Genomic DNA, 27,803 nt, shown 5'->3' with positions numbered 1-27,803 from the left:
AACTTACTCTGAGGGCTTCGATTGTAACACCCGCATCTTTGGGAGCTATCTGATTCAGCAGATAGGTGTAGACTTCCGAATCGGAAATGTCACTCTGGAAGTTAGTACAACGTCGAGCTATTCCGGCTCGTTCGAGATGATGATTAACCCATCGTAGCAGAATCGCTTCTGGCGAAAGTTTCATAAGATCTTCCAGACGTTCGCCATCAGACAGCAGTGTGGCAAGTCCCGGACAGCTGTCGAGGGTGATGTGACTGAACAGACCGATCCGGATAATCTGCCAAAGCAGTCCGAGCACTAGATGGGGCTTTCCTTTGGCTAAATCGTGAGCGTCAATGTTCACAATGTTGCATCCGATGGCTTGCGATGATACCAGGGCCAACGTAAGGTTCTCGAACTTTGTGTACACCGTGAGGTTCTTTTTGTTGATCGCTCGTTCGTCGATGGTGTCCGGGCACGAGTGGTTGATGATCTTGCACAGCAAGATGCCGTCTTTAATTTTATCGTACAATTGTTTTCCTTCCGGGTCCAGCGGAAGCAGGTGCTTTAGATCGTGGTCGTAGCTTAGATTGGAATTGATCCAATCACTGAAGGCCAACTGTTCTTCAATTCGAACCGAGTGCGTTGTGCCGGCGGCGGATGAATCCGACATACCGCCCAGCGTTTCCAGGTTTTCCTTTTTCGATACGACCGTTTTGAATGTGCTGGCGACGTCCTTCGCCTTAAGGTCCAAGCACAGGGTTTCGAATTCATCGTACGATAGTTTGCCGATGTTCTGCGACCGTTGCTTGTTGCTGTACTCGTCGATCATCAGACGGACCTGGTAGCCGGGTAGTTTGAAACCGACCTGATCTAAGGCATCTTTCAACTCTTTCAACTCGATGAAACCATCTTTATTGGTGTCGATCTGTCGGAAAGTGGGAAAGAACGGAGAAAGAGAGCGGGTTAAACTTTGCTTACTATTATTTCAATTTACGGTTGTTTCGTTAGAAGGGTTAATTTGTGGCATGCGCGTGCGTGAAACAGCATCCGGAAGATTTACGATCGACTCAATACAATCAGAGTCGCTCGTTATTACGTAAATCTAACTGAGCTTAATTTAATTCCTCTCATTCAACATCCGCATGCAAAATGCCGCACTGGCTGGCTGGTCAGTCATCGCCGACCGGACTCGACGGACAGACCAGACGGACAGGTGCGACGCGAGCGGGAGGCGTGGGAATTCTAAGCTCGTTCGTAATTAGAACTCGATGAGAAATAACAGCAGCAGTCGTAGTCGTTTCAACATTAAAAAGAGAAGAATGAAAACAATGAAGAGAACGAAATTATAGTAGCAAAACGCATAATTGGATTAAGAATCAATTAAATTGTACATTTCTCGGCTGTGGCGCTTCGCTTTTCAGCTTCTTCATTTCTTGCCTATTTGAGCAGGCTGCACGGGGCTCTTTCTTGTTGAGGTTTATTTTCCGTTTTGTAAGCATTTTTCCTACTTTTCTACTGCTCATGTGCTTGGTGGTTTCGACGGCGGTCAAAGCTTTGCGCTTGCTCGTTTTGTAGAAAGTGTGATTGTTCATCAATTTAACTGATTTATGTAACCCGGTAGTTGAGAACCGAAGTGAATTGAGATTTTGGTTGAAATTCAGTCGGTAAATTTTGATCAAATGTTTAGATATTTTCGAATGGATGGCTAAGCAGTCCTAATGTTCCATTATTCAGTATTCGAGTAAGCGTAAATCAACACTGCTTGTTGTTTTGTTATCGGGTTAGCTGGAAAAAAATCTGCGCGCTTGCGGACATATAAACTGTATAACATTCAGTGTGCGGTCTTGCCTTGATGTAAGCCAATCACACCTAATCGATTGCGAGCTGTAAAAGCGAAATCGTTATAAAAAGTGTTAATAATCTAACGCTCGACGTTCAGGTGATAGTGGCATAAATCACTTTCCAGGAATTAGCTATTGTGAGCAGTAAATTTCAGTAAGCGGTTTGAGGTTATGTAAGGCTGTTGCGTAGTTTCTTAAACCAACCCCCAATCAGCGTTATACAGTAAAAAAATAAACAGTAATGGCAGCCAAATTTTTCAGATAAAATGAAAATAAGACCAGTGACCGAAATATCCACTACAGGTATTCAAAATCTTATCGTCGTCTTGTAATTATCGATAACTCTTCGGTAGCCTCCGCTGCGGTATTGCTACAGGCTACTAGGATTGCAAATTACTGAGCCATCGGATCAAGATCTAAATCAATTCAAATGGATAAATTATCGTTTGTGCCTTACATGCAGACCGTAAACTAAAGCTATCTAAACAGGGGAACATTTTCGGGCATGTGCTTTTTTTCGTTTTTAATAATGATAGAGAGAACTATAATACAAAGTCTCAAATATGATATATGAAATACGAACACGGTACCAGTTTACTCCTACTAAAACACAACTGCGAGTGAACTGTCGACAATTGTAAACTTTTTGATAAAATATGCATAAAAATAAACTGATTTTAGCGATTTTTTTATGCGATTACCCAGCCAACTGGTGATGAATCTACCTATGTAGCGCCAATCGTAGCAACCTGAAGGTGGACAGAAATAATTTGACAATGTTATCAATTGATTTTTAGCATCTGTGACGAAAACATTCTAGCAACTACACTCGATACCTTGTTCGTACTGCCAGCTGCAGCCTGCAGTTAAGAAGTTGGACATCGTGAGGCACTTCGAGTCCATCGGATAAAACCGATCCGGCACATACAATATCCTCTCTCTTCTAGAGCTAGGTTAAATGCAGCAGAAACTGAAAAGGACACCAAGAGCAAGATGCAGTCCGCCATCCGCATTTTGAAGATGTCGGAGCCGAACGGTGAAGAAGCACCTCGGCAAAATGGACATTTTTATGTGGATGCGTCAGTTGATCAGGGCTGAAGACGCTGGTGAATAACATCTTTCTGGCGAAGGCGAGACCGACTTGATGTTGGACGGCAACGACTGGTAAAGTACTGGGTAGATTACGCCCCAACAAGGGGGTAAGCGATGGCATCAAATATATCTCCCACACAAAGTTCCCTAAGAAGGTCCTTCTGTAACTGACGATCAGCGAGAAAGAAATGTCTAAGCCGGTGTTGTATTCTTCCGGGCTTACGGTAAACATCTCCCCGGTACAGCATGAAGGGCTTGCTGGAAGTTGCCCCCTGGAGGATATGGTCTTTTGACCGACCTGGCCTCGGCCCTTTAGGCCAACCCCGCATACACCCCGCACCCCGTTGAGGGAATCTTTTATTGATTGTTTTTGTGTCAAATCGCTCCGATACTATTCGTTATTTTTTGCATGTTATTGCTTTTAAACCATTTTATGATACATTAATAGTGAAAACTAAAACGATTGCAAATCGAATCATAGTTTTATAAGATCAAATTAGTGCATAGCAAAGTGATTTCAATTACTCTAGTTGGCTTACAAGTGCGATCAGCTTTCTGGTGTTTACCACCGCTAACGAGTGATTCAGAATAACCGTCACAACCCGCTATTGGTACATCGACAAAGTCGATTCACAGTAGCCGTCACTGGAACATCTACAGCTAAAGTGCTAGATAGCTAAGTGCATTTGCGCTACGGTTTTAAATTCGAACCTCCTAATCTTCAACTTTTAATTTCAAAATGGAAAACGCTTGTGGTCAGTGCGCTAAACCAGTCCAAGTCGACGGAGAAACATCAAGTGTATGGGTTTCTGCGACCAACTCGTGCACGTTAAATGCGCTAAAATGAACGCGGCTTTTGTGAAAGTCTTACGCGAACGTAAAAATCTGCTTTGGATGGGTGACGAGTGTGTTAAGCTTATAAAAATGACTCGCTTCAAGGGGGTCATGTCATCGGTAAGCTGCGCTGTATCATCGATCATTGGTAGCCATGGCGAAGCTATCGGCGAATTGAAGCAAGCCATACTTGTCAATGGCCAACGCATAGAACAGCTTTCGAAGAAGGTTTCTGAAGCCGCCACTACGCCTCTTACATCAAGATACGCGACCGCAGAACCGCCGAAAAAACGACGCCACGAAGAGCGTGCAGTATTCAGCAAACCGCTTCTTGTTGGTACAAAATCGTCCACATCGCAAACCGTGTCGACCGTTTCCCCTCCAAAAAAATTGTTCTGGCTTTACCTCTCGGATACCCCCCCAGTGTGAAGCCCGAAGCCGTCGTCGAGCTGGTCAACGATTGTTTGCAGTGTAATGATCCGATCAAAGTGATTCCTCTGATAAAAAAAAGATGCTGACCTAACCGCCATGAATTATATTTCGTTCAAAGTCGGTAGTATCGAAACATTGCTCTCAATACGGGTGGCGGTACCATGGCCATGACCCCATGGTCTACTTTTCAGGGAATTCGAAGGCACCAGCGTAAAAAACTACTGGGCACCATCTGTACCTCGAGCAACTCCGATAACTCCATGTATAGAGGTAACCCCAGCAAGCAATCTTTCGTCCTCCAACAGAGATCTGGGATCGTTGCCAACAGGGTCCTAGAGTCCAAATGCAGGACAAATTGGATGCTGGAACGCAACGATTTAAGTACTTCGGAAGCCCTCAACCTAAACCTTCCCGGGATTAATTGGCGTGAATGCGCTATCTGTTCGTCGACTTCAGTTCTGTAACTCCTCCCCCGATCACCACCGAGTTGTTCAACTGCTATAGTACAGCCACTGAGCAGCAAATTAACAAATTCACCAATGAAAACGGACGCTGCTTGGATCTCTGCTTCGCTAGTGTTTGCAGTCAGGCTCCAGAATGTATGTTGGCACCAGCTCCACTCGTTAAAGATGTTCTCCATCATCCACCGCTATTAGTTCCAATTCATCAACATACACAATGCAAAACGACCGACTCACCGCTGTCTGTCTATTACGATTTCAACTGTGCCGATTTTGATGCGATCCAAGGTATATTAAACAGTATCGACTGGAACGCAGCCTTGGAAGAGAACAACGTAAATGCTGCCGTCTTGACCTTCTCGCATATTTTAAATTATATCATCGACCGCCACGTGCCGAAAAAGACGATACGCATAGAGCCGCACTTGCCTTGGATAAACGCCACGCTACGTCGCCTTAAATCTTAAAGAAAGCTACCTTGAGGAGGTTTTCAATGTATAAAACCCAATCTCTGCGAAACCACTATCAGGCTCTCAACAAGCGCTACAAGAAGTTAAGCCGACTCTGCTTCCGAAAATACTTAAACAACGTTGAGCGTAGACTGAAGCGTAACCCCCAGTCGTTCAGGAAATATGTTAGTGCACAACGGAAAGACGACGGTCTTCCATCAGCCATGCTCCTTGGAAGCGACACTGCGACCAAATTGGATATGGTTTGTCAACTGTTCTCGCGGAAATTCTCCAGCGTCTTTGTCGATGAAAGGCTGTCCGAAACAAAAGTATCGACTGCTCTAGACAGCGTTCCAAATCTCAGCGATATTCTCTCACTAACCTGACTATTGATGATTCTCTGATCAGGCAGGCCGCTTTGAAGTTGAAAAGCTCAACTTCCAGTGGACCGGATGGCGTACCTTCAATCTTTTTAAAGAACTGTATTGATGCCTTGTCTAGCTCAGGCATATTTATTTCTATGTGTAAATCCGCTTACATGCTTCCAGTACATAAGAAGGGGAACAAAAGAAACATAGACAGCTACAGAGGGCTCTGTCTTACGTGCATTATCGAAACCCTTCGAGCTCGTTGCGATCGTGTCAATTTTCTCGTTCATCCAGCAATACCCAAGCGATTCATGCCCAAGCGCTCAACGTCTACCAACCTACTAACACTCACTAAGTACGTGACGGATTGCTTTGATGTCCGTTCCCAGACAGACGTTATCTACACTGACCTCTCCGCCGCTTTCGAAAAGCTAAATCATCAAATCGCCGTTGCAAAACTGGACAAATTGGGCATTGGAGGGCCGCTGTTTCAGTGGTTTAAATCGTATCTTTCGAACCGTCCTATTAACATGTCTATCAATGGCTTCACTTCACCGGCTTTCACCGCTTTTTCTGGAGTCCCACAAGGTAGCCATCTCGGACCGTTGATCTTTCTCATTTATTTCAACGACGTCAACTTAATGCTCAAAGGTCCTCGGCTTGAGTTCGCCGACGACCTGAAACTGTTTTCGAAAGTTAATGATTCATCGGACACTCTCGCAATCCACGAGCAACTGTTGATATTCGCTGGATGGTGCAAACACAATCGCTTGGTACTAAACCTCGACAAATGTGAAGTAACACGCGTACCCTTACGCCGTATAGATTGCGTCAAGGATCTTGGGGTACTGCTGGACTCTACTTTACTTTCAAACAGCATGTTTTATTCGTTGTCGACAAGGCCTGCAGAAACCAGAAATTCATTATGCGTATCGCCAAAAACTTCAATGATATTTATTGTTTGAAATCACTCTTCTGTGCGTTGGTTCGCTGCAACCTCGAGTATTGCGCACCTGTATGGAGCCCGTATTACCAGAACGGTGTCCGTAGAATAGAGTCGGTGCAACGGAGATTCATCCGCTTTGTCCTCCGTAGGTCCTCCGTAGGTTACCGTAGGTGTCGGGACGTAACTAGAGCCGTCTGCGTATCAGATGTACTGACATCTCAACTCGGCCTCGCTTAACGCGGAACAATGCCTTACATATACCGCACCGGCGAACTCATTACAGTACTTTCGGTACTATAACCGGCTTACAACGGAATTTCAACCGTTTTGTGTCCTACTTTGACTTTGACGTCAGCCGCAACATGCTGAAAACCGATTTGGAACTTTAGCTATTAGTTTTTAAATACTCAGTAGAATAGAAAAATCTGTTGACTTTTAATTAATAAGCAAATAAGCATACTAAAATTCAAATAATGGACTTATTTTCTATCATATTGTAAACTCCTAGAATTCATAAAAGAATCACGAACAATCCAAGGTGTTTTAGGAAATACCGTCTAAAATATGAGGATTTGTAAAGAAATGTGATATTTTAAGTATAATCAGCATCAGCTCTTTGAACTGGTTAGTATGAAAGCTTCCAGTAGAAAATAGGTATATTTCTTCGAAATGGTTCATTCGATGGACTACGTGTTTTTATACCGAACAGTTTTAGAGTGCTGATTCTAGTACTGAATGGTTTGGTTAAAAATGGTAATTATTTGACACCGCCACGTACATAATTTGTTCTCCGCCAAAATGATTGCACTTGATTGAGCACATTTAGTTTCACTAGCAGAACAGTACCAATGTTTTCCACGACTACGCATTCAATAAACAGCTGATTTGGTATGTTCCCCATATCAACAGAACTAAATCCACATGTCATGGAGTGATAATACTCATAGATACTAGATACTTTGTTGTAAGTTATTTCCTACTGTTGTGTGTTTTTTACGCATGTCGGTGGGAGTTCCTGTATCACTGCGGAACGGAACCACAGGGATTATGGATTATTGATTAGATTTTAGCTTAGTCTTTTGACGTCGACATTGATGACGCTTGCTTGCTAGTCAACTAGAAAATTGAAATAAAATGAAGTGAAGTATTAGAGATTTCACAACAAAAGACAGCACCCGTTCAGGAAACGACTATACTTTGGATTAGTTTTAAAAAGGTTTTCGAAACATCCAAGATAATCATTGAGAATTTCAATTCATACTAGAAAAGTTGTCAAGCGACACTCATACATTTTTTTTTTCAAACATCATTGTGTCGGTTACTGATTAAGGGCCTCAGCTTATCGGGCGTATTATCTATCGCGTTAGTACGTACGATACGTTATTATTCAGTTTTTTGTAACTGCACGTAGCAAATGCAGCTGATCATGTTGGAAACAATGAACGCTGACTGGCTCGTACGATGATAACAGCCGCTGCAGTTGACGTCGTCGAGAAGCTTGCTTGCATCGCCATCGGCCCGGGGCCAGTTATGTACATACCATGTGTCTCGGGTAGGGCGCTTTTCGCGGAAGATTACAAATGATAACTAGACGAATCATGCAGTGACCAACGACAACAGCGAAAATAGCTTATTGTTTCAAGAAGTTTCCTAATCTGCAAGGTTAGCCATTAGGTATCTGAAACGGAGGCTCAGCATGAGTCACTGACGGTTATAGCATTGCTTATATTTTTGTTCAAATGTTTGTGCTTACTTATAGAATTTCTCATACTCATCTCATTTCTGCAAACTCGTGTTGGATCAGCAGCTAAATTCTATGCTACGTGTAGCCAAAGATCTCGGATTTAGCATACTTTCACAAATCTGCAGAAAAATTGCGAAAAATCGTGACAATTTAAGAGACACTTACAAGTTGACAACAACTAGTACGTCGCACTTTAACAATTTTGCACGTATTGTTTGGTCAACACACAACACAAATTTCACAGCCTTTCCATGGGTTTTCTGTCAAATTTCCGCAACAAAAAACAAGGCAATTTACGACAAATACAAAACTTTGAAGGATTGTGGTGTTAAAGAGTAGTCATGACAACGTTGTCAACTGCTGAAAAAAAAACGCACAAACGAACGTTTAGGGATTCCGGTTTCTTGTAGCGGTGGTGACCTATTGAAATGAAAATGAATGCGCATTCCCCGTGCGTTTGAATGTTTGTCGCGGAATGCCACAACTTCCGTTTGGAACGCATTCAACACCCAAAACCCAACCGGTCGCTTATACAATGTTTCGATCGTCGATACTTATCGATTGGTTGTTGTTTAATTTATGGTTCAATTGCTATTCCCAGTATAGATAGCGCATGAATAGCGGTCACAAAATGATAACCGGTCATTATGTACCTGCCTGTGAGGGACCTTCGAAAAATTTTCAAGAACATTAGCTAGGATACCTACTGGAATTTTCTGGACCTTGCCACTGTGGTAACTGAAATCGAATTTTTAGATCATTTTTTTTTGCTAATTTTTTTTTGTTAATGAAATCATCAAATCGCTTTCGGTTGTTTTCCATTATAATTCGTTGTAAACGCCGTGCAATCGATCAAAAAGTATCAATCAGCGCACTTAACTCGAAATCGGCAACTGATAACCGATAAGTTGCTATCGACGTCAAATTCTGCCAATACGAATGCGACAGCAACTTTACTACCTTCTTCAACTGAATTTTTCTACATCGGGCTGCTTTTACACAGTGCAAACGTGTCAATTTCAAATTAGTTCAGCAAAAAAACGGATAGGCTTGGCCAGTGACTGTCGGCAAATTATAATGTTTCACACTTCCGATGGATAGGGGATGAATAGGTAGGTAGTGGATGATTCAGTCTGAATTCCCTGCAGTTCCCCCCCACAAGAATGATTCAGTCTTGCGTTACGTAACTGGTGAATAAAACCGAAGAATCGAAGTGGAAATGTGTTAAGGGGTTTGGAATAGTAACTTTGACGTGTCACGCCCGCACCCTAGTGTTTGTGCTTCATTTTAGCAAACTGTTTTACGGTCTTACTTGGTCGTATAGCTCCGATGTGAACACTTTTCGAAACTCTTCTATGTTGTCTATTTTTTCCACACTTTGGATATCCATTTTGTTGAGGGATGGTTTATCTTCTGTCTTCGGTATTTGAAGAAAAACAATTGAACAGCAATTTTAATGTTCACTTTAAGATTCCCACCGCACCACCAAGTGTAATAACGAAGACCGATAATTTTCGAGCAGGTACTGGGACACCTTGTTGATGTACTTTTGCCACCAAACTGGCCAGCAAAGGCAGTACTTTACAGGTACGATGAATGACAGCTAATCCTTATCAGCAAAATTCCACCAAATGCGACACAATTCTACATTTTCGCGACTTCGTGTATTGTTTTCATACCGATTGATAACACATCGGTTCGATACCTATATCACGACACTAGATGCTTCGTGTGCGATAATCGAAAATAATACTCTATATAGGATTAACATCCGAAACCGCAGTCAAAATGAACTGAAGTAAAGCTAACACGATCGAAGGTCGAATAACAACTAAATTGCTAGTATTAGCAGCGTTCGTCGATGTCCAGTGTTTCAACAAACCAAAGGAAAGTATCAAAAAATAAAAGTAAATAAAGAGGAAACTTAAAACCAAAAAAACTCAGTAATTATCAGCTCTTCATCGGCGAGGCACGTAAAAATCTTTAATTCATTAGCTGATTACCGAAGCGAAATCGACCAAACTTCTCTTGCACTTTTTTGGTATAGTTGGTGCCAACCCGTAGCTAGCAGCTAGCACCGAAACGAATTATACATACACCGATGTTAACCGATTATCCTCCAAAAAGACGGAAGGGGTCGTCCGCAATCAATAAAAATACACACTACGTACCTTACCTACCTACCATCCTATTACATTCACGCGCTACGTTAATCGCAGCTTCGCGGATCTGCGGATACACACGAGCGCGCGCGATTCGTGCCACGTGTTTTGTGTCGCTGAGTGCCATATCGCATGCACTCTAGCTCTCAAACGCTCACTCATTCTCTTGGATGTAAATGAAGCAGCACTGTACGGGATTACTTTAGCAGTAGTGCTACTGGCAAGGCACACCCCAACATGTCAGGATGGCCGAGCGGTCTAAGGCGCCAGACTCAAGAGCAATCTTACCCCGCATAGCTGAGGTTAAAGTCACGAGCGTTCTGGTCCTCTCTGAGGGCGTGGGTTCGAATCCCACTTCTGACAAAGAAATTTTTTGTCGATTTTTTTAGCAGCTCAAGTATGGAAAGATAGATCTCAAAGAATTTTTAAAGCATCGAGTAGGAATAGGAATACGGCATTACAAACGAATTAAAAATAGGCTCAACACTGTCAAAACAAGTCAATATCTGCTAACCTAATAAAAAAGAAAAAAAAATCACCGCCCGAATAGGGACTTGAACCCTAGACCGTTGGATTAAAAGTCCAACGCTCTACCGACTGAGCTACCCGGGCTTATAACGTAAATCGTTCATTAAAGTGCTAGTTATACAGATGCAGAGTTTTCATGTTAGAAGAAAGGCAATGAAAAGACATTTCCTAGGAAACAAATGTATAGATACATTGATGAGTGACCAATGGGTTCATTTATAGTTCATTCAATGTGGGATAACAAAGAATAGGGTATAGACGCTATTGTGGCTATACTTGGTTTTTAATTTTTTTCGCTTCATTTAATGTCGAATATTCGTTTCTCAATCTAACAGAAATAAGCCACGGTTTATAGACGGCTTCTAAATCCTATTTGAATGCTTATTTCAATTCGTAGATATTATTTTAGGAAGATATTACCATCAACCCAAAGCTGTTGATGTTTGTATGTAAAGTTGCGCATTTTTGAATTGTTCGTACTTATACAAATGAGAATAAATTGATAGAATCGTTTCGTCGAATTTTAACAATTAATTAGTTAAAGCACATTCACATTCTCTACACAAATTATCTGTGGGACGTTAAAAAAGCAAAATACGGTCCAAGTCCAACTTGTAAACAAACCGACATGGCTCTTTTATGTAATGATGGTCTCCAATCCGTTTGTTTACAAGTTGGACGACTTGGGCTCTATTGAAATTCAATTGTGAAATTTCAGTTGTGAGTGCAAAAAACGACAACCGCCCGAATAGGGACTTGAACCCTAGACCGTTGGATTAAAAGTCCAACGCTCTACCGACTGAGCTATCCGGGCATGAAATTTTGTTGTCCTTAGAACAAATCTGATACTGTGGCAGTTTTTTTTAACAAAAAGAAGCGCAAACAGACGAAGAAACACAGGTAGAAGCAGACAAGTAAACTGTCAAAAAAATAATAAATATGAATACATTCTCTAAAAAATCACTCAACACAAGAGCAATTTAATTTTCAATTCTGTACTGATATACACTGAAATCGTTTTTTACGCGGTTTATTATTTATGGGAATTTCGAAATTTGTGGTTTTTAGGCGAAGTTTGGAATTTACGCAGTACTGATTTACGCAAAATGTCTGCTTCGCATAAAAACCGACTTTAGTGTACATAATTTTAACATAGACATAATTTAACATAGCTTTTGTTTTCTATATTGGGTGCACTTTAGAAGTACAAGAAATAAACATGTAGCAAAAAGTGGTTATGTTTTGCACGCTTATAACTAAGTCATTTTACAATGGATTCTAGAAATATTTGTATCAAGTGAGCGTAAATTTTCCCAAGCATTGATTGATATAGCAAATATAATAGTTATTTGTCAAATCACCATTGAAATAAGCGTAAAAATTAACCACTATTAAGAATTAGCGAATCAACCAATCACATGTAAGCATGATTTTGCTTCCCAGGCGTGCAAGTTTATACACTTGCGAATTCAACTACCTCGATATTAGAAAAAAAGTGACAAGGTCTTCTTTGTGGAGGTGCAATTTTATTAAAAGAAAAATAAATCGCAGCTGACCGAATATTTTTTTGGTTGACTGTCGAGTACGATTAAAATATATTTTTTCTTAAGGTAATAAAGTTTGTTATAGCTGTTGCCATTCTAAGTCCCTACCTAGCTCTTGGATGTGGTCATACCCGGAAATATTCTAATTTCTAATTAAGTAGCCGAGCAATGTGTGGTGTCATGTGGTTTTCAGAGCCTAATCTTGCAACTGTTTCATTTAATTTTTCGTATTCTACTAAGACGTTCATAATTTTTTTAGACAATATAATAAAATTGTTTAACTTTGGGAAATGTCCACCCTGTTAGTGGATACGCAACTAAGTGTGATTGTTTTGAAGCGTTTGTTGTCTGACCAAAAGGTGAAGCGTGCTCTTTCACAAGAGACCAGTAAGTACACTTAATCGCACTTGGTTTGGGACGATTAACCGTTCGACGAATAAAACCCGGTAACAAAAATTTATTCGCGCGCGTATCACGTATGCAAAACATTGACCCCAATAAATAAAAGCCGGCTTGACTGACTTGACTGAAGTTTTTGGATCGTCTTAGTAATAAAGCCGGTTTATCAATTGCTACGCGGAACTCGACCCGCCGCACTCTCCATGATTGGGGCTTCGCCGTATCCGTTCAGATATATAATCACCGCGGGTTTCCCAAGCACATTTATTATCCTTTAACTAGTCTGTCAATTGATCATCCGATCGCTTTAAGCGATTGTAAGAATACATTTCTACTAGCGTCTTTATATCAGTTAGAAATAAATGTATGCCCGTCGGGATTTAACATTTCGAAGCGAATAAATAATGCATCATACTGTACGTCGCCGGTCCAGAACTATCGCTCTATGAGTTTATTCGACATCTTAGATCTTATTGTAGACGCATTACAGGCTTAGTGAATGTTCCCATACCGTTTGGGAACTCGAATTGCAATGGTCGTACCACCAGCCCCGGTGGATCCAGATCAATACCTTCCCACTAACATCAATCCCTTCCTGTGACACTTGTGGATGATGCAGAGGATTCCCCGGTCTATAGTAACAGCATGTGTCGAACTAACATTCCTTTCCTTCCTCAATCGACCTGCATGGACGTGGCCAGCTTTGCTATTGATCATCACAAAAGTTAGATCACCAGAAGATGCACACTGAAAATGTAATGCTACTCCCGGGCATAATTTGAGGGTTCTTTGTGCATTTTCAACTGATCTTGATCAATCGCGGGCAACACACGGGCGGTCAAACTATGCTATGCTATGCTAGGCTGCTAATAATTGTTTAACCTTGGGTGTTCCTTGACTGGATGAGATGAACTATAAGAACCACCGCCGCGTATGTAAATGTCGCATACGAATGTAAATGTTTCCGTGAGATTGACACAATTTAGTCGATTTTGGAATCAAGTAGAACTCCCAAGGCCTCATCATTGATCATTGATCAGCCCAGCTATAGTCCCAGTGAATGGTAGGACATCAATTCAGACGATAGTCTAGGTCTGAGCAAGCTGAGCATTCGACGAAATTCCAGCTGTAGAAAGATGCCATCCGAAACTACTCCGGAGGCTAAGGTGTTAATCCTCTACACCGGAGGAACGATCGGCATCATGATGCGAAATAAGAAACATGTTGGATGAGTCCTTACAGTCGTCACATTGTTCAGTTGAAAAATAGGTATGTTGCGGCAGGAAGCCACATTGGAATATTCCCTCGCAGTTAGCTTCAATTGTAGAACCGAATCTAGTCACAAAAGACTATTGTCCGTTCGACCGAACGTGATACCCAGAAGCTATTGTTCTGAACGTGGAAGAACGTGGACAGTGTATAAAAGGCGATCAATAAATAGCAATCCTCCTGTTCGAAGGATTCGGGATATGCACGAAGATGTATATATGTACTAGCAAGCATTTTGGTTTAGCGAGGAATATGGCCCTTTTGATGTTGGTCTATGTTGAGAGTCAACATTGACGTATTCTATATCAGATTTTCGAGTACTGCTCGATTCCTCCAATATGGCGGTCGCCGATTGGATGCGCATTGCTACCGATATCCAGCAGTCGTATGAATTCTTCGACGGCTTCGTAATTGTTCACGGTACGGACTCTATGACGTACACGGCTTCGGCTTTGTCGATCATGGTTGAGAATCTCGGCAAAACGGTGATTATTACGGGTCCGCAGATACCGATTTTCAAACCACGAATTGACGGGAAAAGCAATTTTACTTCGGCACTAGTTTTGGCCGAAAACTGACCTTCCGGATCCGGATGGCGAGTATCATGGCTCGTAACTGCAGAAAGTAGCTGATATGAACATCGACGATTTGTTTAAAAAAGTTCATATGTTTCAAACAGATTGCAAAATTTGACAAAATTATCCAAAAAAGACATATTGCGGTTCCCCAAGGAACACCGGAATGTATCTGGAACCATGCGACAGAAGGTCGTGATCTGTAGGTATTATAAAATAGAAAAGATTTTCGGCAAGATTCCTAAATTTGGTAAAAAAATATCGAAAGATAAGAAAGTTACAGCCATTTTAGTGTTTTTTTTTCTGAACTTTCTAGTAGAGCTGTGAGGATTAGTGAGATTTCTATTGTAGCATACTTCGATTTTGCCACTGGCAAAAATAGTTGTTTCTGGCATTATTTTGGCGTTCTAAAGTCACGGAAACTCGCTTTTTTGATAATAAATCAAAGATAATAGTTTCGATAGTTTAGGGAGATGATACTTTTATTATGTTATTTATTTTTACTCTGTTTGTTCTTTGATATTTCAGGTTTTAACACAAAAACTTGAATAACCCATCTAGTTCTACGCCAACTATACACTCGTGATGTTTGATATTCATCGTGTTTCGTGATTGATGAAAACATTTGCATTCATTTTCATTTGTTCGACAATGCTTGGTTCAAATGCTAAGAAGTGTTGAAATGAATGTTCGTGAAAATCGTATTGTTCAAGCGAAAACCACAGTTCTAGTACTTTTATGACGAGCTCGACATCGTCGAAGCAAAGAAATGGAAGTGACTGTTGCCTTTGCTTCATACATGAAGCTACTTGTTTTATTTGTTAAACAAAACCTTTAAACCAAGCTTAAATTGAAGCTAAGCATTTACTTAATATTAATACAATAGAAAAATACAAATGAAACTTTAAAAGCGATCGTCATGATGAAGCCTAATCCTCTTCAACGACGCAGTCATTTGAAAAGAGATCAGAGTCACTTACGACGCTGAATAAAACCAGTTTCGAAGCGAAGCGTTGCTAACTTAGTGGAGACGTACTTCAGTGTTGGGTGACGATATAATGAAAAGTGACTTCGTCCGGTCACTTTATGATTCATACTAGTTGGCTCACCAATGCACATTTCGAAGCTGGCGTGGCCCTCCCTTGGGTAATGGTGGTACGAAGGATTTTCAAAATTATCACCTTCTAGGGTTTCTAAATTTAACGAAACTCTATTCAAATTCTATACGTAAGCGTGCCTAATTCGGTGCTCCGCATATTTTATTTGAGAATTCAAACTTTCCCATATTAATACTACATGTAGGAGTAGTGCGGGTAAGACCGGCACTGGGGGTAAAACTCCTAGAATTTTACTAGAAAGCATTAAGTAATTGCGTTATTAAATACTGGGCATGTTAGTATTCATTATTTCAGGCATTTTAAAACAGGTCGAGCCTACCAAGAATCGACAAATGTTAAAACAATGAACAAAACAAACGCGAGTGCCGTCAATGCGCAGCTCGATGTATTTTTTCACGAGTAGGTTTTAAGCTTTAATTCTCAGAAGAAGTTTCAAACTAAGTTTTTTTCATTCTACATATTGTTACTAGTATTGTTTGTCATCAGTAAGATTTGAGTAGAAATAAGTTAGAGTAATAAATGTATAAAAATGCCCGTCTTAAAAAAACGTGTGCTCTGCGGGTGAGATCAGCACCCTTAGAACGGGTTAAGACAGGCATACTTGCAGGTCACCGGCAATACCAACAGGTTCTTACTCTGAATCAACGTGAACTTGTTTGGAGTCATTTATCGAATATAAAAGTTGTTCAATGTTATGGTAATTCCTCATAATGGCTACCGTACATCTACCGTATTTATGGATATTGTGCGATCAACAAATCAGAAACCTGGCCACTTTCCCGGAAGTACACGGAAGTTATTTGGATATGTTCATTAAAGTACTAGATCCATGATTTGTACGTCATTGTGTGTATCATTGAATTCTAGTATGATTCCAGGTGGCAGCTTATGGGTTTGGTTAATTTTAAATTGCTTCAATTCACATATTCTGTATTTATGGATTCGCATTCCGTAATCTGCCCATATCATCGGGACTTACTAACCGATTCTAACCGTAAACAATAAAACGGTGCATTGAACATAATCACTTTTCATTTGGGGGTGGCTGCTAACAAATCGGTTCAGTACTTGTTAAGTAAACTGATTGATAAAATTAGGTCCTGATTTTCACCCGCACTGCTTGATGAACACCGTTTGTTTGTCTGTTTAAAAAAATACTGTATTTTGTAATATAGTAGCCTAGAAGCATTGACTTTCTCATATCTTATTGAAAGCAGAATAAACACTGATTCTGTGTGTGGATATGCTCTCAGATCTGACAAAACGATCATTTCCCTTGGGGTGCCGGTCTTACCCCTCGTACCCCTACGTAATATCTATTGGATATCTTTCAGCTGAAATAAAACGGGCCTTAAAAATGCATAAATAATACCTACGAAGTTGCTGATATTTGTTTGGTTTTTTGTGAGAAAAAAGAAAAGAGAAATCTCTTTTAGCTTCGTAGTCGCAAATTATAGGACTGTATACATTCACACTGGCGTTGTATTGCAGTGCAGTGCGTTTTCTCAGTGCACAATCTGTGTTTAAACTCTGTGCCAATGGCTCGATATTCATAGTACTATTTTTCAAAATGGCTGTTCTGCATGAACGGTTGTCCAATCATTCTGGTTTGCCCCACCCCAACATGTCAGGATGGCCGAGCGGTCTAAGGCGCCAGACTCAAGAGCAATCTTACCCACCACCTGAAGGTGGGTTCAAGTCCTGAGCGTTCTGGTCCTCTCTGAGGGCGTGGGTTCGAATCCCACTTCTGACACAAGACTTTTTTTGGTGTCGAGCCATTTCCCACTCACTAGCTACCAGGCGTACATAAATTTTAGAAGGTAAAATAAAAAGTTGGGTACAAAAAAGAAATTCTACCGCCCGAATAGGGACTTGAACCCTAGACCGTTGGATTAAAAGTCCAACGCTCTACCGACTGAGCTACCCGGGCCGTTTTCTTATCAGTAGCACGTCACACATCCTGGCCCGGTTGTCCAGACACTGCTTCCGGAATCAATTAATTTTGAAAATTATGGATTTATTACCTGCAAAAGAAAGAAACAAAAAAACATGGTTAGTTAATACTGTCACGATTGCTATTGGTTTCGTAAACGATTTATACGAATGTGAGACATATTGGTTGCTTGTTGAATGATTTTGTTTTCTTTCCCAATTGCCTTCAAGTATCTTCGTTAGCAGTTTCAATCAATTTACTCTTATTAGCAATCCGATTGCCAGCATTTGCATGGGGAAACAACGTTGAACTGCTTTTTTCTGTGTACACTCGCGTGTGGTGGAGGTGCCCACAAGGGTGGATGTAGAGAAGGTTTTTTTTTGTTTGTTGTTTCAAATTATCTTCAGAAGCACAAGCTGAGAGTGTGATGCTGCTGCTTGGGAGGTTTCAGCATCGGTGGGTGCATGTAAATGTGTATGGGTGTGTGTGTTTATGATGTTGCTAAACAAGTTCATGATCTACTGATCGACTTTCCGCCGCGCTGCGGCTATGCAGAAATATGTAGCGTGCGAGAAGAGATCGTTCGGTGAGAAACAAAGCGGCGGAAAATAAAACAGCCAAACAAATGGACAAATCAAATGCCGAAGCACAAAATTACACAACATCGTTTTTGTTGGTGGATGTGAAGAGTAAAAATTTTTGGTGCAGCTTGATAAACAAATAAATTGCATCGGTATGCAGGTAAACGATAGTTGCGTCCGACCTTGAACAAATGGGGTTTAATAAGGTAAAATAAATTCGAATAGTTTGAATGTTGGAACTGGTTGTGCCGTAAGCAATGCAATAGGAAACTGGTTTTACTCGTGACGGAATTCGATATGACAACTGCGAGACCTACATTGACTCGACTGACTAACAGAGAGCTAACTTTGCGGAAAAATACTGGTTTCATGGTAATGATACAATATCTATTACTAATTAATTGCCTTGACAAATGCTGGTTCAGATGCAAGCAGCAGCCGCAGCAGTAGAAGCAGTTGTGCAAAACATGATATTTTTTTCTCTGTAAACAAGTACCGTTTGTTTAATCACGTGGAACATCATTATCAAAGAGCGGGTATTTAAACAGTTGAACAGACAGGCTACCGTGTTCGTGCTTACTGCGGGCACCGTCAGTATTTTCGATCGGACATTCAACATGTCAGGATGACCGAACGGTCTAAGGCGCCAGACTCAAGAGAAATCTGGTCCTGCCAGTTTAACAATTCGGATGTTGTGTGTTTGAGCGTTCTGGTCCTCTATGAGAAGGCGTGGGTTCTTCGAATCCCACTTCTGACAAAAGATTGTTTTTTCATTTTGATCTCGCGTAAAAATTGCACCGTCCGTCAATTGAGGTATGAATAAGGAATGAAGAAAACACTTGCACGTGATAATCAGTCAGCCGTGTGCGAGGGCACTGTAAAAGCGTAGTGAAACATATTAAACTAAATGACTTTGATTACAGTCAACTGTTGTGGACGCCGACAACGACCGGACCGCATCGCGCGGGGCATCTGGTTTCTGTTTATTGCTTTGACTTTTTCTCCAACCCATAAGGGTTTCCCTTTGTTCTTAGTTATATTTGTTTAGCAGAGTTTGTTATGTCGACCGTGTATAAGTCACATAACGGCGTGCATTCTTGGGAAGGCATGCACTCAGTACTCTATATTCAGATTGATTGATTTCAAATGGAGCTGTTATGCACGAACAAAGAGCGTGCCGTAAATCAAGGTTATGAGTCACGACGATACCGAGGTGACACAGCATGCAAAATATGGCGAGGAACCGAATATTCAAATCAAATAGTGTCGTGAGTTGGAAAGTTAGTTGTGCTGAAAATGTGTTGATTCATACCAGGATCAATCGTGAGCAATCGCAAAGCATTTGTTAAAATATACACTTGTCCCTCAGGGGTGAAGGTATGACTCACCACTCATCACGTTTGACTGTAGTTTTTTTTACCACAGAGAAATCAATAACAAAACAAGTCTAGGAAACGTAAATTTACTTACACAGTCACAAAAATCATGCGACATTCTGTGCCACAGTGACTCAAGTCAAGAAACTTAGTAGGCCTCAATTTGTCTTTATTGTGACGAAGATGGACCTCGAATCGATGATTGACAGACAGAGGCCAAAGCATGGTGTTACTTATTATAGCCTATTTTTATTGGCGGTACGCAACGACACCGGTGGTCTCCCGGAACGATTGGTTCTACCGGAACGGTAGAAAGTGAGTAAATTGCAAAAGCAATGCCTATCCACTGGCGGTTCGATAATTTGTTATCAGGCAATTACTACCGGCGGAACGGATGGAATGAGAATGTAAACATTTTTTCCCTTAGCCTGACGTGCAATATTCACTGTCGAAACTGTGTAGATATAATGATAAAAATGAGCGTCGCAATTCTCGACATGAATCGAAGGCGTGCTAGTGAAGCAATGTGTACAAATTGGTTGCCAGTCGCAGAAGAGCAATGCTCTGCAAGGGTGCAAGGGTCTTCCACTGAAAGGGGCGGGTACTGGTAGCCAGTCCATAAACTGAGTGAGAACGTCGGACGATGCAAACAGTTGCCGGCCAGATATAATCCATTTAATCGGCAATTGGATCGGAGCCAAGTGGGTTATGCAATTACTTATCATTGGAGCGAATAGACTGGTTCTGGCCGGGTTCGATTTTCCTCGATGGAAAAACCGCAAAAAGTGAGTAACTGATATGGCGAAGAAAACCGAGCGCATCGTATGGATATCATCCACTCATTGAGACAAAGTAGTGTAAATGGTAAACTTGAAGTGGCTTCATAGGCGCAATATGTACTATCCTTTCTCTGACGCAATGGCTTTTGTGTGTTGAAAAACATCGACCGGTGGATGTTGACGTTCATAGAATAGAATACAATCACGGAATTATTCAATGAGTGAAAGACAAAAAATGTACAAACAAATAAAACTCAAAAATGAAAAGACATCCGTTCTAATTTGCTACCAAACTCATTAAAATCCATTCAGTGATTTGAAAGTTATGAATCTTTAAATATGCGAGATGCTTAAAATGATGATATCTGAGACCATCTAACTCAGAAGGGTGCGCTCTAAGCGCCAAATAAAATACATTTTTTTATTTAGTTTAGTCGAGCCATCTTGCACGTCGAGTCCCTCTGTTCCTGGTACCGGTAAGAATGTTGGAGAACTGTTTTCGTCGCACTGTCGTCCGGCATCATTACGACGTGTCTGGCCCACCGTAGCCTATCGACTTTCGCCAGACGTACCATAAGAATCTCTCCAAGCAGTGTCTGTAGCTTGTGATTCAAACAACTCAGCCACTCTCCGCTTTCAGTCTGTGCTCCGCCAAATCGAACACGGCCTGATGTCCTCAGAGCTTCCGGGCTATGATATCAAAGTCATTTGCAAAGCTTACGAGTTGACTACCCTTGGTGAAAATAGTACCTATCATTTCGATGTCCGCTCGTCGGATCACCTCCTTAAGAGTTATGCTAAACAACATGCAGGATAGGCCGTCAGCTTGTCTCAGTCCTCGCCGCGTCTCAAAGGGACTCGAGAGTGTCCCCCGAAATGCGCACGAAATCACCCGATCCAATGTAGCTCTGATCAGTCACGTCAGTTTATCCGGCAAACCGTGTTCATGCCAGAGAGCTGGTCTCGATCGACTGTATCGCATGCTGCTTTGAAATCAATGGCTTAAGTTGTAACGATTTGAAAATAGATTGTTTTCGTTTCTTTGGGTTATCCAGTCGTGCGCTCAATAGCGTATAAAACTCTGCGCCAGGTCTTTTGTGATGTCATCACAAAAGTGCCAGGGAAACCTCAAACACCAGTTTTACCTGACGAGACAGGCAATGTCGCCCACTAAAACACAGGTAGAGCCCCAATCATAGCCGACACGCCTATGCCCGCAGGCAGAGGCGTGCTGGCCCTACGCGGACTCCACGAACTGACTCTGAGATCTCTCTACCAAAGACCACAGGACCAAAGAAATGCCATATTTTAAATGTAATGATGATGATGATGGTGATGATAATGATGATGAGAGGAAAAATGATGAATGTAAATGAGGTTTGCCCTTGACATTTTGTAATACTTGAGTTGTAAAGTGTAGTATAGTGAAGAAGTGGAGGTCTCGTCAGCCCCGCCTAACACCGGTTGTCCTCAACTGCGCACACACCATCAATCCTACAACACAAACCATAACAATTGAACCAATAGGAAGACAAATCTCGGACCATAGATCAAATTTCATCGTTCATCCCCCGACATTTATGCAGCGTCTCAAAACAAGTCTGCAAAGCAAATTGAGCGCAAGACCTGAGCATGCGCGGTAGTCGACAGAAGCTATAAAACATAGAGTCACACTCGCCTCCCAACCCTTGAAACCAAAGAGCTAGTGCACAGTATTTATAACGGGAATCCGTCACTAAACCCCAAAAACCAACCGCTAGAAATATTAGTATTGTGAATAAAATGTAATATAGTATAAGAATTGACTTAATTTTCCCATCTTCTGCCTGGGTATCTCTATCATTGCCCGTCATCATTATAGAATGCTCCTTCGGTATCCGAACCGCGTCTGGTATACCGCATACATCCCCTTACTAACCCTAAGCTCTCGGTCGACCCAATCAATCCGACATTTTTCGGAGATATTTGTGACAGCTGTGAATCTGTGATAAATAGGGATGAACCACCGAAACATTCATCTAATCAAAGATCCCCGTACCGGCCTTATTCTTAAACGTAATAAAAGCACTTTCTGAACAACGCAACAATCACATTTGGTAAACTTTTACCCCAAGTCCCACTTAAAATCACAAATGTATTTTGGCATTTACCGACATTCAGAAGTAAACGTGACTGATTTTCAGTTCGGTTCAGTTTTATCGTAGGGACATTCGGTTGACGAAGTTTACATAATGATAAACTCAAAAATAAATGTTTAGATAACTGTCCGAACTAGAGCTGAACAATCCTAAAAGAAAAATATGTGATAAACTAAAGCGAAAAATATGCGACAACCTAATACCCGTCAAGACAGACCATATGTTAAAAACTATACTGCGGTAAGTGCATTCCACGCCAGCAACATATGGTCAAAATTATTTCTGTGTATAAGTAATTTGAGCTTCCGCCGCCTTGTCCATTGGGTTGGGGCACACACGAAATACACAACAACACAAGAAGAAGTGCAGTTTTGGTTGATTTCAATCAAAGCGTTGCTGCTTTCGTACATATCAGCAGTGACCTATAGCGGACGGTAGAAAACAAAGACGAAGAAACGGGACTTAGCAGCTTTAAAGGCCGTAAAACTGCCAGACAACTATGAGTAGATTAGGTGACAACGTGCGGTCGAGCAGACGAGTGAACGGTCATACATAGGAAGTTGTAGAGCAAAATAAATAAAACAAACAAATAACCAGTTCTCGGAGGGATCTTCATTAGCGACTGACTTGTGTGGGTTTGCTTGAAGCTAATGGAAGCTAATACCAATGACGCATAAAGTTAACGAAGAAAAACTCAATAGATGATTGGTAATATGAGTCCGTTAGAATTGACAATCCATTGTGTTGAAGTAATGATAGTGCAGTTGATCATTAAATCGCCCTATGCCTATGGAGTAGATAATTTTCTTGATTGCATATTTATTAGCTGACGTCAAGGGTTTAATTGTAGGGCTCACCGATTTCGACACACAAGGAAAGGAATTTCAAAGTCACACTTGATCTTTCCTTTCCCGACAAGTGTCCGCAGACTATCACCGTAAACCGATCCGCGTCTTGTTTCACCCGACCCGTCTATTGACTAATAATAACCAAGCGAATGCCATTAATTATTCATCGAGTCCCGCAGCAAATTCAATGTTGTTGTTGTTGTGTTTGTTTTGATATTCCGCTTCCAGTCCTCGTTTCTGCGACGATAACAAGCTGTCAAGTTTGCACAATCTACTGATCGATGGTGAAGCCGTTGTTTAGTATTATTAAAATTTATTCACAACAAAAATCAATCACGATATCGGGTGACTCTTCGTGTCGTATCTCTTCGTATCGAACAGTCGTCGTTCAATCGCTTGGATGAACGATTAAAATAGTATAGCTCCTAAAAAAAGAAAAAAAAAATCTATTTTTGTCAAACACCGTTCTCCCCTGAAAAATGGTGAAGAGAGGTGTTATATCCTGAAAGTGATCCTGAAGACACGCGCAAAGAACAGGTTTTAGTTACTCAACATCTGGCTATGTCCGTTGGAAGTGGTGACCACAACCCAAAGCTCACATTTCGTCGTATATGTGGCGGTTTCGATGGAATATTGTTGATTCATAATACGTAATTCGATGCGAAATATGGTTTCATTCGATTCTCGTAACAATTGGAATTTTTTCCGTTTTGTCATCCCACACAAACCCTCCAAAAACTCTAGTGGCGCTTGTTTCGCAACCGTTTTGGACTTGGAGTGCGACGAACAATTACACTTTCGTCAATCATTTACGCCTTTCGGTGTCCTCGGCATCGGATTGCACGAAATTGGATTTTGTTCCCACGCATGCTGCTAAGATAAGTGACGGGCGGTTCAAAAGCGGTAGAGAGACTGACCGAGGTTGCGCGTTAATGCGAAACAAAGCACCAGGTGTCAACATTTTGGGTGGATCACATTTTACGCAGTTGAGTTTGTGCAGCGCCCCCCACATTGCAGCGCGTAGTGCGTTATGACTCTGCGTATTTGCGATGGTAAGAGGAAGTGCTTGTCAGTGTCAACTTAGGGACTATCTGCTTCAAGAAGTGCTCCATTAGTTTCATTATGCTTGATTTTTACTTTCAGGTGTAATGAACCAAGCTGTTGAGTTTAATGAGATATAAAATAGCAATATGTGATTGTCGCATCAACATATTAACTTCATAAAAATCGCTCAAAAATGTTTCTGTTTTGCAGTTGCCGGTTTCTCAATTCAAATTTGGCAGAATAAATTATTATTCTTAGTTTTCTTTATTGGTGCTGAGGTGTCAGACTCTGAGTACTTTTATGTACGGGAGTTCAGCTTCGTTTGCGTTCGTGCCTCGTTCGTTGTAAAAACTTTGGTAACTACCTTTTGTGGAAACCGAGACAATCGCGCAGTTGTAAATTCGGACCAGCAGTTTTGAATAATAGTTTGGATTATTCAGCTCGTAAAGTAACGACTTGCGACGAAACAACCAATCTAACGAATGTGCCTGGAAGCTTACCTCTTACTTCCAGCAGCAAGAACTCATGTATTCGGTGGTCCTAACACACAGCTCGGCTTCCACTCTCTCAACAGTCTCTCAACTTTTGCCAGATGTATGATGGGAATTTCTCTAAGTGCGTGCAACTCGTGGTTCATACGCCTACCCCACTCTCCGCTATCCGTATGTACTCCGCCAAAAATAGTCCGCAAAACTTTTCGTTCAAATACGGTATGTCCTCCGAAAGCATACTACTGTCTCAAATCGGTAGAGGGCTACCGGTCTGATCAGCGTTTTGTATAACGCCAGTTTCGGATGGTAGCGTATGCACTCTGATCGAAGCATCTTGTGCCGGAAAAAGTAGGCTCGATTTGCAGCTTAAATGCGTCGTTGAATCTCCTTAATCGTCTTATTGTAGGGGGCAACTAGAGATCCCAAATATACGAATTCATCAGCCACTTCCAGCTCGACGCCGTCAATAGTTACTGTGGCATGAGCGGCGAGTTACGTTGTTTTCTCTGGAGCCTCTTCCTACCGTATTTTTGATTTTCAACGCATTGATTTGTAACCTAATCGTTTTTAGTTTGGCGTAGATTGCCTCCGCTATCCCAAGGTTTCTAGTAATGATGTCGAGATTGTCTGCGAAGGTTTGGAATTGGTTACTTTTGCTGAAGATTGTTCTTTTCGTTTCGATGCCCGCTCGCCGGATCATACGTACAATGGCGACGTTGGATAGTATACAGGACAGTCCATTCCATTGTCGCAACCCTCTAAGAGTCTACACGATTCGAAAGGACTCGAGAGTGCCCCCGAAGCACGCACATAGCATATCACTCGCTCCAGAGTAGTTTTGATTAGCCGAGTCAGTTTGTATGTAAAACCGTTCGCGTACATTTTCTACCATAGTTGTTCGTGTTCGACTGTATCGTATGCTGCCGTGAAATCCATGGCACCAATAATTTTGTGTACTAGAGGTTTCTTTACCAACCACCTCAATTGCGGCCTCATTAACGGCGGAGCGTATTCTGCTCGATCCGTGTTCGAGAGTCGAGGCTGATTTGATTCAATGTTTGTTGGTTAGGTGATCTCCTGGTGGTTTTGAGGGTATGTTTGCGGAAAAGGAAAGTGCTTCTGGTCACCAGGCTGTAAAGGTGTGAAGCTGTAAAGCTGATGCATTGGTGGCCTTTGTTGTTTGTGTCTATAGCAGGCTATAGGGCCCGATCACCGGTCTATACGTTACTTCATAGCCGATCTGAGCATTCATATATTGACTGTAATGGTGTAGTTAAAGAAACGACATTTTATCCTCAACATTCATCGTTTGCAGCAGGCCCAAATTGCATACCATCTGCAATCTTGAAAAAGTGCCGAGTTATCGAAACCGCTTTCCGTGATTTTTAGCAAGTCGGTGTTCAGTGGAGTTTTTCTTTCATGTTCCCTGTATTCTAAAAAGGCGAAAAGCAAAACATGGCAAATTACCGAGGAATTATACGTCACTATGTGGTGCTTCCAAATTGCTAGAGCTGATTGTCTAAGACTACCTGTTCTTTAAGTGCAAGCGATATATCTCGGTTGATCAGCACAGTTTCTACGCCAGTCGCTCGGTTAACACAAATCTACTACAGTTTACCTCAAAATGCCTTAATGTCATGCAGAACCACCAACAAATTGACACTATCTACAAGGATTTAAAAGCAGCATTTAATAGAATTTATCGCGATTTGTTCTTGGCCAAAATCTCTAAGCTCGGAGCCGACACATGCCCGTCACAATGGCTACGATCTTACTTGTTTGATCGAACGCTGCGAGTTAAGCTCGGCAGTGTTGAATCCGGTGTCTTCACGAACTTATCTAGAGTTCCGCAAGGCTGTAATCTTGGTCCTTTGATATTTTTGTTATACGTGAACGATGTATCCTTTCTGCTTCCCGATTGATGCCGCTTGCTGTATGCTGACGACCTGAAAATTTTCTTGGTTGTTAGAAACACAGAAGATTGCCGTGAGCTCCAGAAAATTCATCATCTTTTTGTTCAGTGGTGCAAGTAGAGCCGTATCATCATAACTGTTGAGAAATGCTGTGTTGTATAATTCATTCATTACTTCACGACTATTACATCGAAGGAAGTTGTTTGGCAAGAGTTCATGAAGTAAAATACCTAGGCGTTACATTGGATAGTAAATTAACTTTCGATACGCATCGATCGATCATCGTACAAAAAGCAAACTGCCAACTAGGATTTATCAAAAAGGTTTGTAACGAGTTCAGTGATCCATTGTACTTTCGATCGTTGTATTGCGCTTTGGTAAGACCTCTAGTAAAAACTGCTTACATTATCTGGGGCCCGTACCAGGAGTACTGGAACGATCGTATAGAACAAATAGTTACTTTGAACTTTGATAGTTTTGAGCGTTACTATGAAGACCTGAATGGCTTGCAGTCAGAAGACCATGACAGTGGAGGAAGTGACTTCATTGGTGCAGCAAGCAACGAAGATGTGCCACCCCCATGGAAAAGGGAAGTTAGAGAAGCCATCCAGCGGCTGAAGAACAACAAAGCAGCGGGAAAGGATGACATTGGAGCGGAACTTATTAGAATGAGCCCGGACAGGTTGGCCGGCTGTCTGCATCAAGTGATTGTAAAGATTTGGGATACCGAACGACTACCGGAGGAGTGTAAAGACGGAGTTATTTGCCCTAGCTACAAGAAAAGCGATAAGCTGGATTGTGAGAACTACCGAGCGATCACTATCCGGAATGCCGCCTACAAAGTGCTGTCCCAAGTCATCTTCCATCGACTATTGCCAATAGCCAATAAATTTGAGGAAAGTTATCATGGAGGGTCGGTAAACAATGGACCAAACTTCACCCTGCGAGAGATCCTC

At 41.6% G+C, this 27,803-nt stretch overlaps 1 protein-coding gene and 5 non-coding genes across 6 annotated transcripts in view; 2 read left to right on the top strand and 4 right to left on the bottom strand.

The window, feature by feature from the left end:
- Window positions 1-27,803, bottom strand: part of LOC128732553 (plastin-1) — a 52,257-nt gene that overhangs the window by 6,727 nt on the left and 17,727 nt on the right. The window contains exon 2 of the mRNA XM_053825826.1: window positions 8-907. Coding sequence (XP_053681801.1) covers window positions 8-907 — 900 coding nt within the window. The remainder of the gene's footprint in view (window positions 1-7; window positions 908-27,803) is intronic.
- Trnal-caa (transfer RNA leucine (anticodon CAA)) lies at window positions 10,551-10,674 on the top strand. Its single transcript has 2 exons — window positions 10,551-10,588; window positions 10,630-10,674. It is a non-coding gene; the product is annotated as a tRNA-Leu (tRNA).
- On the bottom strand, window positions 10,851-10,923 carry Trnak-uuu (transfer RNA lysine (anticodon UUU)). Its single transcript has one exon. It is a non-coding gene; the product is annotated as a tRNA-Lys (tRNA).
- Window positions 11,581-11,653, bottom strand: Trnak-uuu (transfer RNA lysine (anticodon UUU)). The gene has a single exon. It is a non-coding gene; the product is annotated as a tRNA-Lys (tRNA).
- Trnal-caa (transfer RNA leucine (anticodon CAA)) lies at window positions 17,371-17,497 on the top strand. The gene is made up of 2 exons: window positions 17,371-17,408; window positions 17,453-17,497. It is a non-coding gene; the product is annotated as a tRNA-Leu (tRNA).
- Trnak-uuu (transfer RNA lysine (anticodon UUU)) lies at window positions 17,602-17,674 on the bottom strand. The gene has a single exon. It is a non-coding gene; the product is annotated as a tRNA-Lys (tRNA).

This window comes from Sabethes cyaneus, chromosome 1 (assembly GCF_943734655.1).
Source record: "Sabethes cyaneus chromosome 1, idSabCyanKW18_F2, whole genome shotgun sequence".
Taxonomy (NCBI): Eukaryota; Metazoa; Arthropoda; class Insecta; order Diptera; family Culicidae; genus Sabethes; species Sabethes cyaneus.
Note: the sequence above shows the minus strand (reverse complement) of the source record. Positions and strands in the feature narration are given on the sequence as shown.